Source organism: Ovis canadensis, chromosome 25 (assembly GCF_042477335.2).
Source record: "Ovis canadensis isolate MfBH-ARS-UI-01 breed Bighorn chromosome 25, ARS-UI_OviCan_v2, whole genome shotgun sequence".
Classification (NCBI taxonomy): domain Eukaryota; kingdom Metazoa; phylum Chordata; class Mammalia; order Artiodactyla; family Bovidae; genus Ovis; species Ovis canadensis.
This window is the reverse complement of record NC_091269.1, coordinates 46,315,163-46,335,712: the sequence shown is the minus strand read 5'-3', so window position 1 is coordinate 46,335,712 and position 20,550 is coordinate 46,315,163. Positions and strand designations below refer to the sequence as shown.

General features: G+C 40.0%; 1 protein-coding gene across 1 annotated transcript in view; it reads right to left on the bottom strand.

Moving 5' to 3' along the window:
- MCU (mitochondrial calcium uniporter) overlaps window positions 1-11,524 on the bottom strand; it is a 184,978-nt gene extending 173,454 nt beyond the window's left edge. The window contains exon 1 of the mRNA XM_069572033.1: window positions 11,212-11,524. Coding sequence (XP_069428134.1) covers window positions 11,212-11,361 — 150 coding nt within the window. The 5' untranslated portion in view covers window positions 11,362-11,524. The remainder of the gene's footprint in view (window positions 1-11,211) is intronic.
- Window positions 11,525-20,550: the final 9,026 nt, after the last annotated feature.

Genomic DNA, 20,550 nt, shown 5'->3' with positions numbered 1-20,550 from the left:
AAAAATAAATTTCATATTTTGGGGGGTTAAAATGAGAACAAAATAAGAAAACAAAACCCAATTACTAACATGCATATAGATGAGACATTCAGACAGAGTACACCCTTGGGATCCCCTCAAAAACAAAAACAACGACAAAATCACTACTACCTCTTTGTGATCAGAAAACTCGTTTTTCCCTGTCTACTCAGCAGCTTCTATCCGTAGCATTCAGAGATCAGGGAAAGAGAGGTAGTAAGAAAGAGAAAGTGACAGGGACAGACATAAGCTGGTATTCTTCTGCTTAAGAAAGAAATGCAATTCCATCAAAACCAAACCAAAAACTCTCCATTTTCTCACTTGCTTTTTACTACTTCTTCCACTTCATTCCATCTTTAAATACTTCTTTAAAGTATTCTGACAGCTCTAATCTGTTTTAAAGTGAAAAATAGGTTTTTATCACACTTGGCCACTTGCCACAGCCCTGCTTCATGGCAGCTAACAGAATTCTGGCAGTACACGATACAGGATACAGTGGGGGTAGATGGAAATACAGAAGATTTGTTCCAAAATAAACACCTCCAAAAACCTGTCATCCTTGGAAATATGTATCAGTAGGGAATCTAGAGTTGGCAGCACCTCGTTCAAATAGTTCCTTTCTCTTTTCAGCAGTGCCCAGCCCTTCACTCTTCTCTATTGTCCTTCACTTGCTCCAAATACCTGCCAGGTAGATGTCACTGTGTCAATTCCTTAAATTATCTATAGTGTAACAACCCTACAGTCTTTTTCCATTACTGTTTTTACTTAACATTGTACATAGCCATGCTTGTTTCAGCACAACCTGCGAAGTTTTTTAAGATTATTAGCTGCTGTCTGAAGCAAAGTCATTCCTTCTTGATAGCTCTATGATTTCCATCACTATAGAATCAAGGCACAGAGAACAAGATGGTATACCAGGTTGAAGGAGTCAGACAATGGTCCCTTGGACTTTTTAACTCACGGACTCATTTGTCCAACACTGACTGAATGTCTACATTCACGACACTGCAGTAGACTCAGTTCACAGGGTTTGGAAGACCAGACTACTATGGACAACTAACCACTTGTTAAGATTTTCACACTGGGGATTCCTGTAGTATAAAATCAAAGAAATATTTTCTGTTCCAGGCTGGCAGGTCACAACTCAGAATTAATGAATGATTAGCACAGTCCTGTCTCACAACACACCATCATTAACTGCTTTTTTCCTCCTCCCCTCTCTCCAACTCTGAATTCCCCACCATATCTTTACCTCTTTTCCAACTCCCTCAGCAGTTTGAATTGGAAAAAGAAGAAAAAAGAAAGATGGGAATAAAGGCTTAATGAATTAAGAGGAACATAGGGTAAATTGTTCATCAAGATGTCAGAAGTAATTATACAAACTGTCCTGAAAAGGAATTGGAAGGCTCTTTTTTGTCACTTCAAGCCCTTTGCTCTTGTGAGAATAAGTAAATATATAACCATTAGTTAATGATTTTATACAAGCTACCCAATGATATAACATAAAAATTACTTGTCGTGTTACATAAAAATGATAAATTAGAATTAAAGAACTCCTTTAGGTTCACTTGACCAAGCATCCTTATTGAACTGACAAAAATAATAGGATCAAAAAGTTATGTCACTTACTCAAAGTCAAACAGCAAGTTAATGGCAGAGAAAGGAGCAGAACTCAGACTCCCAACTCTGTTATACCACATGGCACATAATTCTCTTCAATTACTTACTTATTTTGGTGACTGGGAAACACACACCACACATATACATACACACTCTTGGCACTTCCATCTTTTCATTTGTTTAACCATCTCAGAGAACTATCAATAATAAATTCTCTGATGGTACAACTATTATTTGCTCCCATAAGATTTCAAAAGGTTCATCAACTACACTGCAAATACAATTTTTTCTGGTAGAGCAGATACACTAATGCCTCTAAATAATTGTCATAATTGTAAAGTAAATACTTACCTTTGTATTATAATAAAACCTAGAAGACCAAAGAATACGCGCTCTCCAGTAAGAAAGCCAGTAAGGTCCTAGTCAATTAAAATGTTAGAGAATCATTTCAAAAAACTATTCTCAACCCTATATAAAGGCTCAGCGCCAAAGAATTGACACTTTCAAACTGTGGAAAGCATCTTTGAAGAAGAATCTTCAAAGTCCCTTGGACAGCAAGAAGATCAAACCAATCAATCCTAAAGGAAATCAACTCTGAATATTTATTGGAAGGACTGATGTTGAAGCTCCAATATTTTGGCCATCTAATGTGAAGAGCTGACTCATTTGAAAAGACCCTGATGCTGGGAAAGATAGAAGGCAGAAGGAAAAGGGACGACAGAGGATGAGATGGTTGGATGGCATCACCGACTCAGTGGACATGGGTTTGAGCAAACTCCGGGAGATGGTGAAGGACAGGGAAGCCTGGCGTGCTGCAGTTCATGGGGTCACAAAGAGTCGGACACGACTTAGCAACTGAACAACAACAACAACATATATGTGTGTGTGTGAGTGTGTATATATATATCACTACATTTGCAACACTGAGGGATAATACATATATATTCCTACTGCTTCTGCCACTCCAATTTCTCATATTATGAATTTCTATACAAGAAAGAAGACTACATTCATAATATGAGAAAGAAGACTGCTAAAATTTCACTAAGAAAAGATTTCATGCTTAGGAACAGCTAGTTTTGTTTGCTTATTTGTTTTTTAAAAGATAAGATCCTCATACTTAAAATTTGTACTCAATGCTTAAAATTTCCTACAGGAAATCAAATATTACAGAAATGGAAAGTTAAAGGGAACAAAGCCCAATAAAATTACTCAAAAGTATTCATCTAGTTAATGAACATGTTAAGAGTTTCTGCTTTTATAGAGTATAATACACAGAACATATTCTTTCAACAAAGATTTGCTGAATGCTCATCATGCTGTGTGAACTTTTTCATACTGCTATGCAAATCTTCCAGATTCTGATATTATGTGGTACAGGTGGGGAGGCAGGAATAGAGATAATGTGGATATCCGATTTTATATATAAATTCTAAAATCATTTAAAAATAATTAAACCAGTTTTTTTAAATACAAAAGCAGAGGTGTAGAAAAAACAACAAAGAAACATACTCCACATGACAATAAAAAGAAACTCACAGAAAAGGTCAAAAAATAAAATTTATCTACCTGGGTAATACAGTCAGAAAGGCCTTGAATTGAACTGCCTTTCTACCTAGTACTTACTAGCCGAGTAACAGTCCACAGCCAACTGTCAAGTCCTATCAGCTCTACTTCGTAAAACTCCCTTCTCTCTTCTCTTTTTCTCTATCCTCAATGCTACTGTCCTAGTTCAGACACCTTTTGCCTGGTCAATTAAGATGTTCTACTGGTGTCTGTCTTTCCAGCCCCAGCCTCTCCAATGAAGTCCTCACACTGATGCCAGTGTGACCTACCTAAAAGCAGAACCTAACCATGATTCAACTTCTTGAAATTCTTCCCTTGCTCACCTATTCGACAAGTAGCATTTCTGCAAACTGTAGCTTAAACTGCAGAATCAATTTAAATAGGTCCCAACCGGAATTTCCTTAAGAAAACAGAATAGAAACTGTACTTGTCTCATACATAGTAAAAATATTGTTGCATGAGACCTTTCCCAGTTTTATGCACACATGCATGTACTCAATCAAAATACAAAAGGTATTTCTAATGTGGGTTGAGTTTTTAAAAAAAACGCTGACTTAACATAATAAAATTTCAGCTCCTTCACAGGTTCTTTCACAATCTGATCCTTTATCATAGCAAGTGGTTAAGAGATAGGCTCTGGAGCCAGACTACGAGGGTTTACACACTAAGTATGCCACTCACTAGCTGTGTTATCCTGGGCAAGTCATTTACTAGCTGTGTGTCACTGACTGTGATTCTGGGCGAATCACTCAATCAGCCTGATGCAACTCAGTTTCACTATCTGTAAAACAAGGATAATAACAGTACCTACTCATAGGGTGTCACAGAATTAAGTGAGACTGTATAGAGCTTGGGACATGGTGCACTTGATAAATATTATTATTGGTATCACTACTGTCCAACTTAATCTCCAGCTATTCTTACCCAAACTCCAATTATAACAAATTACTGGCTATTTCTCAAGTACACTGTACCCCCTCATACTGTCATGTTAGATACTACTGCTGCCTTAAATATGAATCAACCTTTTCAGTCCCCCACACATCATATTTCCTCATATTTTAGCTCAAGCAAGGTTTCCCCACTTAAAGCCTTTCCCAACATCCTTTGGTAGTTCTCAGCGTTTTCACTGAGTCTCTACAGGGGAAAAAAGAAAGAGCACAGCCAGTTGCAGTCTTGTTTATGAAGGTCTCCTGGCCAGGCTGTGAACCCTTAGAACCACAACAGAAACATGTCTCTACCAGCAGTGTCTCACAAAGAGTAGGAGTTCCACAGTATTCTCTGAATGACTCTAGGTCAATGACAATGGGGATCGTATTTTGCCTGAAGGGTTGTTATGGAGTACACTACACAATGTTGTAAAAGTGTTTGATATGGAAGCAATGCTCAGCTATTGCCAGGTTTACTGGGTGGGACTTTTTAGAATCTCAAACTAAATTTAAAAGATCTTGGGGGGCAGGGGGAGTGGAGGGGAAGCAATACCTTAGACCCTTATCAGCTAACATCTGGTGGGGAGAGTGAAAAAAAAGATTTACGAAATGTAGCCAATGGGAGGGATGATGAAGATCTCTTAGAAGAAACTGCAGTAGATGCTTGAGAAACAAACACAACTGAAGGAGCGGACCCTGAAAAGGAAGACCCACATTGACAACCAGCATGCTACAGCTTTAATTTTAGCCAGACTCAGGCTTACATCTCAGCTCCAAAAACATTTGTTCATCTTTGCATCCCTATCATTAAAACAGTTTATGAAACGAAAAGAAGACATGAATCTATTTCACCCTCAATTTCCTTATCTATAAAACTAGCACAATAAAATGCTTTCTTCTGTATCTACCCCTCTATCTTTAGAGGCCAGGTAGTTCAGCTAACCTATTTGCTCTCCTGTTATTTTATAAACTATCAGTTGCATTAATACTCTTAAACATCCTGTGACATCATTTACTATAGATAAGAAGTACAAAGTGGGCCAGTCTTAGAAGGTAAAAAAGAAATTTAAAAAATCTTGCAACCTGTAAGATAGTTAAGCTCAGGACTGAACATTTGAGACTACCCTCTGGATAGCATCATACACCTAATGGGCTCTGCTCAGCAGTTTTCTGGTGATTATTACAAGTGCTCTCACCAAAATAAAGTGGACAATAATAAGAAAAAATATGTAAAAATTGAAAACTTTAGTAACAAAGCATAAAAGGTAAATATTTCACCCCTCTGGATTAATAAGTATTATCAACATCATTAAAGGACTTGTTTAAAGACTCTTATTTTTAACAGATGTCAAAATGCAATGTCATATTAACCAATTATTCCCGAACTGAATTAGAAAAAGTTCAGTTTTAGTATGCTAGTAGAGCCAGTTGGTGATGTAATTTACCAAGTTATGCTTTTACCAATAAAAAAAAATTCGAGCCTGTACATGGTTTATGGGTCAAGAATTCACTAAGCTTATTAAAATTACTGTGCTTGAAATCAACTTTGATTTTTACAAAGGCTGTCTCACTGCAAGCATTTAACGAAGTGCGTGAAATAAATAGATTATTTCCCATTTGTGTTCAGCTGCAGAGGACAGGTTTTTTTAACCAGATGTCATCATGCTTAATCTAAATCAGGGAGTAACCAAGATTCAGTTTGACTTTAGGGTCTTGCTGGAAGAATTTGACCCCAATTCACTTTTAAAAACCAGTCTCAACTTAATCATTTTTAGAATGAAACAGAGAATTATATAATTTCAAGGGGAAAAAACTGAATGGGAAAATCAGCAGACGTGTGAGCCATTATCAGCTTTGTAGTAACTTGTTAGGTACCAAGGAAATAAAAGTTCCTTTCCTTTACCTACAGTCTTGTCAAGCTCTAAATTCTAGGACTCCTTTAAGTACACATCTTCCACAGTAACATCTTCCTGTAAGATGTTGTTCCTGTACTGTATCAATCAGTCAAATAAAGATTAGAGGATTCTTCTATACTGAGTGGTTATCTTGAGATCTTAAAAGGTAGTCAAATCCTTAATTACAGGAAAACAAATAGTAATTTTTTAAGAAAACCCAGAAAGCACAAAGCCAGAATATAAAAAGAAATAAAAACCTACATCTCAGTAGTTATTGAGAAAATGGTATCAACAAAGCACTACTATGGAAGACCATGACCACTCCTTGATTTCACTTTCAAACAGGAGGAAGCCCCAAAACCAAACGGATTCACATCCAAGTTGTTGTTTTTATCACACGCCATTCTTGATGCTGTATTTCTATTTAGATTCCCTCTTGGAGCAGAGTTCCATAAAGCATAAAATAGAACCCCTTGGGACTTAGAAAGTTCAAATAATCACAGTTTGTTGACTAAATCCAAATTTACTCATCCAACCATCTTTGGGGCTCAAAATAAGCAAGATTTTAAAATAAAATTTCCTTAATAAGTCTGCTCTAAGCATATTTATCCAGAACCCTCAAAATCTTAATATTTTAGTTGACTAAAACAACAATAAATCTAGACCCTGATTCAAACATATATTCCTAATAATCTGGGTATTTCATTTACTTTGGATAGAAAGTTTTTACCCCCCCGCCCCACCAACTCTCCTTTACTAGTCCACCATAAAGAAGTGTAATATACAACCAAGGACAGCACTGGCAATAGCAAACTTAAAGCAATTACCCAAATTAACCAAATATGGTTACCTAAGCAACAAGTCATTAAACAAGTCAAGGTTGGGGGAGGGGGCGTGGCAGAGCACACCTTTTCACTGGCAAGCAGACAAAAGAGGGTGTATTCAATTAACCCTTGTCTGAGTGTAACCCATGTATGTAGCACTGCTCTGGAGTCCATGAGGGACAAAAAGGTAACAAGATACACAATCTTTGCCCAGTAAGATAAGACATCCACAAATGAAACATTTAGAGAACAAGCCAGAGTCAATCTGTATCCTGAAAATACTAAATCCTATCAGCTTTCAGAGAAGACAGAACAGAACAATGGGAAGGGGTTAAAAGCTAGGAAACACACAAGATTCAGACTAGGATTGCTCCTTGAATCCACCTCTATTTAAAAGCATTTTTATCCCATGGACAGGTATGCTGCTGCTGCTGCTGCTAAATTGCTTCAGTCGTGTCCGACTCTGTGTGACCCCAGAGACGGCAGCCCACCAGGCTCCCGCGTCCATGGGATTCTCCAGGCAAGAACACTGGAGTAGGTTGCCATTTCCTTCTCCAATTCATGAAAGTGAAAAGTGAAAGTGAAGTCGCTCAGTCGTATCTGACTCTTAGCTACCCCATGGACTACAGCCCACCAGGCTCCTCCATCCATGGGATTTTCCAGGCAAGAGTACTGGAGTGGGGTGCCACTGCCTTCTCCATGGACATGTATACACTCCTACATCTAAAATAGATAACCAACAGGGACCTACTATATAGCACATAGAACTCTGCTCAATGTTATGTGACAGGTTGGATAGGAGGGGAGTTTGGGGAGGAGGGATGCATGTACATGTATGGCTGAGTCTCTTCACCATTCACCTGAAACTATCACAACATTGTTTGTTAATCAATTATACCTCAATACAAAATAAAAACTTAAAAAAAAAAGTTTTTAAAGAATTTTTATACCAGATGTCATTAACCACAAACGGAACAAGTCACTTCCCTCGGTTCCCATCAGGTCTATTTTCTCTTCTGTAAAGTGAGGAAGTTAGGTTCAAAGAGGAGTCACAGGTCCCAGTCTCTCACCTAAAATGGACCTTAGAAGATAGACGAGTGATTAAGACTAAAATTCCACTACAAAATCTGCATAAACATTTAGTATGAATATATGAGACGCTGGTTTAAGTACAGTGGAGTATTTGTGCTGAGTGGATCTGGCAAGGTAAGATTCAGCCAGTTCATGAGGAACCCAATTAAAGAACTGGGACTTGTCTCTGCATCAGGCAATGTAACCTCTCTTAAAACTTCTAGGTTAAAAGAAAACAAAATAAAAAGCTTTCTCAGGTTAAACTGAAACGATATCACTGCCAAAGACCTACAATGTGTAAAGTAGAAAGGGACAGCCATGATCCGGAACAGTATAATGACAGACGTAAGAGATTTAGTAATTCAGCATAGCCGTTGACCACTAGGAAATGCCAGCATTCAGGCTATCATAATCAGAGATGAGACAGGTTGGGCAAAGAAATTACACAACTCACAATGAAAGGCAGTTCCCTTCAAAGAATCATCCTTGACAACAGCCACCTTCACTAACTGCACAGAAAGATATGCAACAAATATGTAACATCAGTCTTCGTTACAGCCACAGGCCGGAAAGCAATAACAGGCTCTTCACACAGAAAAGGAAAAAATTACACTAGATGGTGCTACAACCACTGAATAAGCCCCTGCAGCTTTTCTCCTATTTACTCAGTTGAACAATGTTTTAATGGGTGGGGGGCTGCGGGGGGAGGAAGCCAAGTTCTGTTTCATAACTTCACAACCACTTTTACCTATATTTTAGCTGAACTGTATTGCTCTGGGCTTGTTCTTCAAATTTGGAAAAGATTCAACAACATGCCTCTCAAGCAAAAAATTAACCAGTACTATAACTGGTTATTTATACTGATTAATTAAATTGACTCTAATTTACCATACTTACTACGGCAGAACAAGAGTGGCACAAGCAGGACTTGTGATCTTGTCCAATGCAGAGTGCCATCTGCTGCACACACACAGGATGTCACTTATACAAGATTCAACCGTAGTGTCTTCTCAGGGACCTTTATAAGAGCGAGTTGTTTGCTCTATATTGCCTAATACATGTGCCTCAAACCAAGAGAGGAGAATTCTCATTCATGCGGTTTTGAAATACCAGTACTTTCATAACAAGCAATAGTAAGTTTTAAAAGGAAGGAGAAAGATGTGAAGGAGCAATTGCACTTTATAATCAAAAGAATACAATAAGAGGGACAGAAATATCTGGAGTGGATCAGAGTCCTAAAACTGTTGTATATTCCCCATACAATCTTGGCCAAGTCTCTCCCCTTTCTGGATCTCAATTTCAGGCATAAAATGTCAAGAATTAAATAGGTCTCTAAGAGATAGCTTTCAAATTTTGAGCCTTGTGAGGAATCAAAAAATAACAGATGGAGACAGCGGTACACATGATAGCTTTGGAGAAATCATAGAAAAAGAAAAAAAAATAACTTTACATATTTTAAATAACCAGGCACAACTTTTTTCAAAATCTTACGATTCTAAGTTCATTTTCAAGTCACCATTCTTACAACACTTTGGCCCTTCAGAAATAACACTTCATTTAGTTGCGCTTTCAGCTCAAATTTGGCACATCACTTTTACCCACCCCAGAATAGCATAGAAAAACACTTTCATGAAGTACCTGCACAAGGAAGGCACTCACAGCCTGACAGACTCACACAGTGTAAAATACACAAGGCACAAATTTCAAAACGCTAAATGAACACCACACCCAAATAGTCTTAAAAACAACGGCAAAGTCGAATATATTATCAAAATACAGAGATAAAGACAACTTGGTAAGTCTTTAAATGGTTTTAGGGGGAGGGGAATGCAATCAGATTTTTGGATGGCCTTATGTTTTTAAAAGAAGAAAACATATAACTGGAGGCTATGAAACATGCAAATCTAAACTGAACTGTGGAAAGCTCGGCTCTCACCCAAAAGCTTCAGCAAAGCAATATGTCAGTACGCCAAAATGAAGTACAATTTTCTCACAAGAAGGAGGATAGGGTCCATATCTGTGACTAATAATAACAATACCATCTTGCATTTAAAGAGCATTAGCTCTTTTCACTGCTCTTTCAGACACCTAATTTTATGCTGTCAACAGTCAGGGTATCCTCTAAAAACCACCAGTTCAGTTTCCTCTCAAGAGCCATGTGATCAGAACAAGAAGACAGGTGGGTGTATTTGTTGAGGGCTGAAGGTACTAGTTTCTGCTATCAGGCTGTCTGCAGTGATTCTCATTACCACACTACACAACTTAGCCCTAGGAAATAAAACCTACACTCTTTCTTTTGGAGTTGGCCAGAGATCAAAAGTATGGATCTAGAAAGTCCAAAGAAAGATAACCTGCTGACTTGTTAGATCAAGAATTCCAAGTCAACTTGATCTCTTGCAACTTAAAAAGAAATATACACACACCTCAAAGCTGTTCTAATAGAAACTCCTGTGCGTTGCCAGCCAATGAAAGCCAGCAATAACGGGTTAATACAACCACCAAAACCCTGCCGCTAGGAACAACTTGTCATATTCGCTTCCCCTCTGCCTGCTGCCCACCCTTCCTTCTTCAGGCACGCACAAGCTTACAAACCAGCCCTCCAAAAGGGCCACCGAGGACCTTTAAGGACCTCAGAGGATGGAGCTTGCCTCCTGAAGCAATGCAGCATCCATCGCAAGGGTGCTGTGCCCCATGCCCACAAGCAGGAAGTCACAGAAAGGGATAAAGTTTGATTTTCCGCCTTGCCGGTTCACACAGGGCCGAGAAAAAGAGGGAGCAGCCCCGCTGGGGTTCAGGATTGCCCTCCGGGGGACAGTTCCCAGCAGCATGGCACTGCCACTCCTGACACAGACACAAGGCAGCCGCGGCAACTCAGGACACCCCAACCCGCCCGGAGGAGGAGGGAAAGGGGACAACTTGAACAGTGCTCAGTTAGGGAGCAATGGAGCAGAGCTGTTAAGGAAAAAGGAGGGAGGGACCGAGATGGGGGCGGGTCGGGGAGAGGTTCAAGTCCCTTCCCTTCCCCGCCCTGGTGTCCCCGGTCCTGCGGGGACATCCCAGCCGTCGCCCCTCCTCCTCCTCCTCCTCCCGGCTTCCTCCGCCCTTCCTTTTTTCTTGGTTGCCGCCGCAGGCGCCTGAAGGGCACGGCGGCTCCTCGGTGCCCGGCAACCTCGGGAGCGGCTGCGAGTTGAGGTAACTCCCCGGCTGCCCCGGCGGCCTGCCTGCCGGCGGCTCCCACACGCCAGCACCGCCCCGCCCTCCCCGGAGCCGCCGGGCGCGCTCGCTCACCGTCCGGTGGTGCTGCTGCTGCCGGTGGCGGCTGACGCCCAGAGCGGGGAAGCAGCCCGCAGTCAGCGCTCCGCAGCCGCCGGCGCCCCCGCCGCCGCCGCCCCGGGAGGAGAGGAGCAGCAGGAGCGATCTACCTGCGGCGGCCGCCATCTCTCAACTGGAAACGGCGCCGACCCAGGCAGCGCAGCGGACGGCCGGGGCGGAGCTAAGGCCCGCCACTCACCGGCGCCGGCCCAACCGCCGCCCTGGACTGAGTTGATGAGGCGGGGCTTCGTGCAAGGTCCAATCGACAGGCGGGAGAACCACACTAGAGACTGCCTGTCACTTCCAGAGTTACCTATTGTGGGGCATAGTCAATTACGGGCAAATTCTAGGGAACCGGTAATTGGCACCCTAACCCCTCAGGATAGCAGCAGTAGAGATAGCGTATTCGATTCGGCTAATCTTCATCAAGGATACAGCTATAATAAGTGTAACTGGGGAAATGGATATTTGTGCAAAGCTCTGTAGTTCGTGTTTTAAGTTGGCAAAATAGACTCCAAATTAGTAATCATTAGCTAGGTACGCTGGAACTCTCAACGACACGCCCAGAGTTATCATTCATAACTGATGGTATTTGGATATGCTGAAATTATCCCCACATCCTGAGGTTATCTAATAACTATAATATGCAGCGTGGTACGGGAGGGGTAGAATGGTTATGATACCAAAGTCCCAGAATGAGTACATGTTATCAGTAAATTAACAGACCTGTATACACTTCAAATACTCAGTTCACTTTTATAGCACCTTTATACATAAGCAACACTCTTATTTTCTTAGCACTTTTGACCTTATGTGTGCTTATTAAACTATAGAAACAGAACATGCCCATAATGTAATAAAAAAATCACTTGAAGTTTACTTTAATGAATTTTCATAATTTAGCAAAGTTAGCCACTAGAATACACTTTGGAATAACTCTTTCTCTTGAAAAATACTTCTTTCCACAGAAATAAGCTCATAATAGTTCATTTAAGACTATGAAAGATTTCAGTTTTCTTAATCTTCTCAGAAGACAATTTCCTTGCTGTCTGTTTATTATGAGCTAGTTAATTCTAACTCCTTTTAAAATCTGGAGCAGGAGAACAGTTTGGTAAGCAAATAAAAATATTATCCTAAATTTTAGGGTGATAAAGTTAAAGCTAAACAACACAATACATGCACATCATTTTATTCTATCCCTTATTCTAATAATATTTTTTAAAGCTTGACTGAAATGGTACTTTTTTTCGATCAAGAATAGCTAAATAATAAAGGGAACTTTTGGTTTGTTTAATCCTTCCACCCCACCCCATGACTATAAGATGATTGGCTTTTCCAGGTGAGACACTCATACTACTCACCCAAAAGGCATTTGTTGCTCAACAGTGGAACATGAGAGCTCAGGAATGAGACAAGCCCCCCATTCAACAGCTGCATACACTTATCCCCCTAGTTGGAAATCTGTGACATTCCTGGGGCAACTTCACTTACAATCATTTTCCACTCATCTATATTTATCCCATCTGCACTTTATGCATTTCCCCATGCTCTCTTTATGTATTTTCCCCTCTCTCTTGTCACTTTACAACTTCTTACTAGGATTACCATGGATTTTAGTTTTATTTTCTGTGTATTTGTAAATCTGGCTACTAATCAGTATTATGCCTTCCACTCCATGTTATACTTTGAAAAGTTCTACTGGGATTGCCTTTCCTCTGTTTTTTTAACTATGAGAATAAAACATGGATCCTGCACTACTGAGATTTAGTCCTGTGGATTTGCAAAAGAACCACAATAAATAGTTTTTCAACTGCATAAACCTGAAACTGAAGGGATTATCAAAAGCTTTCTCTTTATCTATTAATATTTACCAAACTGTGTCATCTTTCATCTACCAAGATGATACCATTGATGAACTATATGTAGCTTGCGTATTTTGAGGATCCACTGACTAAACTGAGTTTTAATAATCCCCGGCTAGAAATTAATCTAAACAAATGTCAATTATCTCTTCACAGAGAAAACCTTTCCACAGCTGCAAAGGACATATCTCACACCAGCTGATTGGCGAGGCCAAATAAGAAGAAAGTGTAGACAGTTCAAAAGAAAGTTGTTCTCTAAACAAATAGTAATTTCTGGAAGAATAAACAAAAACACATGTTACTTCTGGGAAATTTTAAGGGGTAGTTATCCATTTGAATGGTTTAACTTTTTCCCATCTGCATGTTATTTTTATAATTACAAAAATATGGTCACTGAAACCTACGTGGCTACAGAATTGTTTTCTGTGCCAATCCTTAAAACAGGTTGATCTTTTTTTTAGCTGAAACTAATCAGAACAGATTTCCTGGAGCATGAAACCCTAACTAGGTTCTCTACTAAAATGTACACTAAAGTCAGCTCCAAAGTATGACTCAACTCAGTGGAGTATTTGCCTAAGCATTCCAGAATAGCCAGGGTAGGTGATGCACACAGTTTGTTGACGTGAGCAAGGAAACATGAAAGGGATCTGCTTGGAGATCTGGGAACTGTGTTTCATGGTTTGCTAATATGAGTTATTATTAGCAATCGGCAATTCCTAAAGATCAGAAAAAAGTATACAAAGGAGAGAGAGAGGAAAGTGTGTTTAACTTTTAAATATGTATCATAAACCACAGCTTAGATCTGTTTTCTGGTGATTTGGCTCCATTATTTTTCCAGATGTCATTATTCCTATTTTTTAAATCTACCCATTTGCAGAAGGGCTCAAATATTCAAACCCCACTACATAGCTTTTCCTGTCTATATATCTGTCTGACTTCATCAAACACACACACATTTTTTTTTCCTTCCTTTTGTTTTTCTCCTTTTCTTCCCCCTTACTTTAATGGAGACTGCAATTTCATATTGGATCATTTACATGCTTTATATACATAATTTACATAAATATAGTTACATATCTCCTCTTAAAATTTTTGTTTGACAGGAGTTTCATGCCCCGGCCTCCAAAGGATGACTGACTCCATATTCATTCTATAATTTAGTGACACTTATCTAACATCCTTTTAGGTCAGAAACATCCAGTTTGCAAGTTTGGGGGGTTTTTTGTTATTCTTTTTTGTTTTTCTGTCAAGTACATAACACCAGGGAAACACTGAGTTCAGAAGGGCAGGGCTTGTTCAACTAGGACTGTCTTTGTTCATGTTTCTCAGGATCTAGAAGGTCGGCAGCTAACTTGCACGCTGTCTTTATTGTATTGGATTGGCTTGAGGCCGCCTACAGCCTTTGCTCTTCAGTAGACCTTTGGAGTCAGGAAGTCTTTTGTTTCATCTGAAGTGATTCGAAGAGGCAAGACACTAATTCTGCACTCAAACCACATATTCCTTAGACAGTGTATAGGAATTCAGCACACATTTTAGTGGGACCCAACACTATCCACTCCAAAGTATTCAAAAGTGCCACCTCACCCAATCCTAAAAACATTTTCTGACAAGGCTGAATTATAACAAAATTCCAAATCAGTAAAAGGCTCTCCTCCCTCAGCATTCTCCAAGTATTTATTACCCATACCCTGAACATGCCCTGACATTCCAACCTCCAACTCTTTGCTCCTACTGTACCTGTTCTACTCTGTTGAAGACCAGCTTGCCTTCCTCTGAGAGGAAATGCCCAGGTAAAATTAAACTCTCAGATTTGTTGTTTGACTTTCTATCATAGTACTATGGTACTTGATATGAGCTGGTCTCATATCAAGTATGACAGTGAGGTCTGCCACACCCTTGAGTATCTGACCTATTGATTAGACTAATTTGCCTGGCTAGGCCACAGTACCCTTCTCCCCTCACTTTTATACGTATGTTATATCAGCAATGGCAACCCATTCCAGTACTCTTGCCTGGAAAATCCCATGGATGGAGGAGCCTAGTAGGCTGCAGTCCACGGGGTCGCTAAGAGTTGGACATGACTGAGCAGCTTCACTTTCACTTTTCACTTTCATGCATTGGAGAAGGAAATGGCAACCCACTCCAGTGTTCTTGCCTGGAGAATCCCAGGATGGGGGAGCCTGGTGCGCTACCATCTATGGGGTCTCACAGAGTCGGACACAACTGAAGTGACTTAGCAGCAGCAGCAGCAGTATATCAGAATGACTTATGTTACTATCTTTCTCCTACACAGCTCTTCCAGTGTAGAGTTGCTAATCTGGTAAATTAAGCTGACTTTAGATGATAAAAAGTTCTTCTTGGATTGCCTCTTTTGCACAACATTTACACTTAGAGGACTCAAAGTATGGCAGGTCTAAGAAATTTTTTTTCAGGTGAGATAGTCCATTAATAGTCTTCAAATTTTCATCAAATACCTAGTCACTTCCCTCTGCCTATTTCAAGGTCAAATACATCTTTATATTATGCTGGTTGTTGCCCAAATTTCAGCTCCCCTGAAATTGAGCTAATTTAGTGTCCAATGCTGTATTCATTCCCCATTTCAATGTAATATATATAATCTTCACCAGTACTTTTAAACGTGAACACAAAGTCTGGACTGTGGAATGCACTTGGGAGGCAAAGAGTGGAGGAAACTGTGGGTATGAGACTGGTCATTGCCAGTTAACAACAGGTGCAAATACTGCTCTTTAAATTTAGCCACTGTACTTGGCATCTTGTCTCTCAGCCGTCACTTATAGCAACCACTGATGATTTGGAAAGGATCAAGGAAATGATGACAGAAAGGGTCACGTTTATTAAAAGTCAGAGAGAAACAGTTTTGTTCTTTTTTAATAAAAACTAGCCTAAGGAATAAAAAGCAGCATCAGACTTGCAAAGTGTAAAGTCAGCTTAGAGTGAAAAGGGAGAGATAATAGTCATTAACAAATTGTTCTTAACTAGGCAATTTAAAAGTCATTACAGCACCAAAAACTTGGGATACAGAGTATCTAAAATTTGGATGGAGACTCAGAAGATTGTTACTATTAATTGAGAGTAGGCCCTCACCAAACCCCCAGGATCAGGGGCCAAACAAGGGGGTCACCCTCAAACCTCTTCTTTCCCTTAACCCCAGTTCATCATTCATATATTTAATTTGTCTCCCTCTCCTTCTCCATTGTTGCTTCGTTGGTAGAGTATTTTCTTCTTTTTCTTTTTTAATAGACTCTATTTTTTAGAGCAATTTTAGGTTCATAGCAAAACTGAAACACCCAGGCAGGGGTATCTAGCATGCATTTAAGTTTATAGCTCTGAATACAACAAGGTCCTACTGCATAGCAAAGAGAACTATATTCAGTATCCTATGATAACCCATAATGGAAAAGAATATTTTTTAGAAAAAAATTATATATATATATATATATATAACACTGTATCATTTGCTGTATAACAGAAATTAACACAACATTGTAAATAAACTTTAATTTAAAAAAATTTTTTTAAAAGAAGACACTGCATTCCTATCTTCATGCCTTACTTTGCTAATATGTATATATTAGGTTGAAATAGGGCCTTCTGGCTTATCCAGCATCAGAGAGAATAACTCATTTAATAGACTTGTTAAGTTTTAAGAAAGGTTTATAGCATCTATAGATGTTACAACTTTAAAGCCCTGAAGCAATTGGACCTATTACCTATTCAATCAAAATCATGATTATCATTAAGAAGAGGAAAATTTCACAGGTACCTCTAGATTATAAACCCAGCAGAACATGTGAAAGAATCCTAACTCAGAATCCCAAGTTAATTGGGAAATCCATTTTTATTAATTCCCATGATGTAGAACTCACTTATAAGGATTGGGGAAAGACTATAAAGTATTTGATGATTCTTTTAAAATGGACATTGCTGCTTTCTTATCAATTTTGTATTTTGGAAAGTAAAAAAATACGTAGACAAATAACTTCCTGTTTACCAACATAGGTGCTTCTCCCAAAAATAATCCTGGGAAATGAATGGACTTTATTGAATTAAATTTTACATATAGGCCAGTTTTGAAAACTACAACCCTAACTGGTCATTTCTGGAATGCATCTTTTAGGATGGTAATTTTCAATCTTTTTTCCATCTTGGCAGATAAATTTTTCACACATTCTCATCACAAATAATTGCTCACTAAAAGCATCTAAACAAAACAAACGTTTGCTTATACAGATTCTAAGTGTGTTAGTTGTAACTATACAATGCCCAGATGTCTCCTTGTATTGAAGGATCTGAAATATTTCTTGAATATAATGAAATGGGCAGACACTGGGTCAGCCAGGCCAGGAGTGATTCTTCTCAGAGCCACATTCAGGCCTGATGGTTCTAGGCCCTGGGAAGGTGGCCAGGCACCCCTTACACCTCCAACCAAGAGGCGCCTCTCACTGCCCAGGAGAAAGAAGACCTCTCTGCACCAGGACAGCCCAGCTAGTGAGAAGCCTCCATGTTTTGGATGTCCAGCTCCTCTGATGGACTCCTCAGTTATTACAGCCCCTCTAAACTACTCCTATTCCCTATAAAAGACTCCATGGTCCTTAAGGATATGGTATGGACCTCATCCCTGCAGAGCTGGCTTTACTCAATCCTATTCAGAGGAACTTTACAGAGATACAATTCTTCTAAACTTTTGGAACTTGGCCTCAGCAGAAAACTGAGAATTTCATAGAATAAGATGGGTACAAAAATCTGGAGATGTTTTTGAGCACAAAGGAGGTGGGAGCAAAGCTGTCTATGGTCGAGGAAAGAAAACAACTAGAGATGGAGACACTCTGCTGGCACCTGCCCTGACCTCCAGGACCAGGATGGAGTTGAGCTTGCAACTGACCTCAGAATGGGGAGTGGGAACCACAACAACCACCACTTATAGTACCAGCCTGAAATTCAACATGTAACCATACTGTATTCATATCAGCTGGAGCAACCAGCATCAGACAGGGGACAGGGGCTTGACAGCAGATCATCAGCCCATCTCCCCGTGACAACCCTCTCTGCCAGTGCTGAAACCTGCTACCTACGATGGAGATGAACATTTCCATCTCTGGCTGTCAAAACGTAGTCTCTCAGCTCGTGACATGAAGGCTACCATCTTGGATAGTATAGAGATGATGGTGGTGGTGGTGGTGTCGCTTAGTTGCTAAGTTGTATCCTATTCTTGCAACCCCATTGACTGTAGCCTGCCAGATTCCTCTGCCCATAGGATTCTCCAGGCAAGAATACTGGAGTGGGTTTCCATTTCCTTCTCCAGGGGATCTTCCTGACACAGGAATTGAACCTGGACCTCCTGCATTGCAGGCAGATTCTTTACCAACTGAGCTACAAAGGAAGCCCCTAAAGGTGGATTCTTACCATCTGAGCCACAAGGGAAGCTCAAGAATATTGGATTGGGTAGCCTATCCCTTCTCTAGGGATCTACTCAACCCAGGAATCGAACCGGGGTCTCCTGCATTGCAGATTCTTTACCAGCTGAACTATCAGGGAAGCTCACCTAGAAATGATACTAACATCTAAAAGGCTCAAGGTCCCTACTTTGCTGTCCAACATCCGGCCAACATGTTTTACTTGATCCCAATAATTGAAGACTCACAACTTCAACTTGCTTCCACTTTTTTTTAAAATTAATTTTGTTGAAGTGTGGCTGCTTTGCAATGTTATGTTGGTTTCTGCTGTGCAACAAAGTTAATTGGTTATACGTATACATATATCCACTCTTTTAGATTTCCTTCCCATTTAGGGAAGAGCATTGAGTGGGATTCCCTGTGCTGTGCAGTAAGTTCCCATTAGTTGTCTGTTTTGTATACGGTAGTGTGTGTATGTCAGTTTCCAATCTTTGGTTCATCCCACACACACACACCCCTTCCCTGCTTGGTAACTGTAAGTGATTCCACTTTCAAGGGCACCTAGTGTGGCTTTCCTCGGCTGCCCATGATTGTCTAACAAGCCCGCCATTGCACATAACCTACACTGACAAGATATAAATTCACTCAACTAGCCCACTGCTGCCTGTAGCATCATACAAATGACACTCTGTTTATGGGGACTCTCCGAGAATGCCACTGGGAAGACACACATTGCCAGTACAGTCAGCAGGCCAGTACCCTGTGTGACATCCCAACTGGCCACTTCCACCAAGTCTCTGGGCACAGCATGGTCAGTTGACTGTGAACTTCCTTTCATTGTGAACATCCACCCCACACAATCTGGCTTCCCTCTTCATCTTTGGTAGAGAGCATGTTCCACATGTAGCTATCCTACTCAGGCCTCTTTATGCCATTTTGTGCAAATAGGCTTCTTTCAATGGGGAAAAACCTCCATAAACTGCCTTCAAGCTCCTGGCCCAGCAAGCCACACAGTGACCTACCCTTCATCCCTCCAGACTCAGACTTCTGAGTTGACTGGCTGGTGATGCGTGATGACGCCCCATGGAGTCTCTAGGCCAAGCGTGCTCTACCTGGTTACCCATGGGGTTCTGGACCAAATGTCTGCCCCAGCAGCAGCCTGACTGATCCATACCACTACAGTTCCAAATCTTGGTAGCCTACCGGCCCTTTCAGAGTCAAGGCATTAATAAGCTCAAAGCCAGCACTGCTTCACAAACAGGTCCCCATCTTGCCTTGGGTCATCAGGGATTCAAACCAGCAGAGGCTTGACATGGCCATTGAAACCTGAAAAGGAAAACTGTAAATATTCTGTGGCAGGACAATCAAATTAAGACAAAAAGAAAACAAATGGCATGTCCCCTTTGCGGCAAGCTTTTCCCAGTGTGCAGTGGGCGTCTACATGATACATTAACCAGACCACCACAAAGCAGAAGGATGAAATCAACCTTTAAGAGAAAGTTGACCCATTTTTCGAACATAATCATCATGTCATTGTAATTCTATGATTAATATATTTTCTAATTCTATGATTAATATTTTTTTTTATCTCGTACAAGGGATTGCATTGACCAAAGGCTTGTCTGTACATGCGTCATTGAGAAAAAAATAAAAAAAAACAGCTTTGTTGATTGAACCATGTACACAATGCTAACTCATCAATGATACATAATTTCTTTGTCTCAAAAATGTATAAAACTGCATCACGGACTCCTGATCAATGGAGCAGTTCTCAGAGTTTCTGAGAATCTGTTTCCCAGATTATAATCCTGTTTCACTAGAATAAAATTCTATTTTCTTTCTTCTTAAAAAAAAATGTATAAGATACATGGGCTTTGCCATATATATATTTTTTGCCATATATATATATATATATATATATATATATATATATATTGCCATATATATTTGCTCAGTGGTAAAGAATCTGCCTGTGCTGCAGGAAATGTGGGTTTGATCCCTGGGTCAAGAAGATCCCCTGGAGGAGTAATGGCAATCTA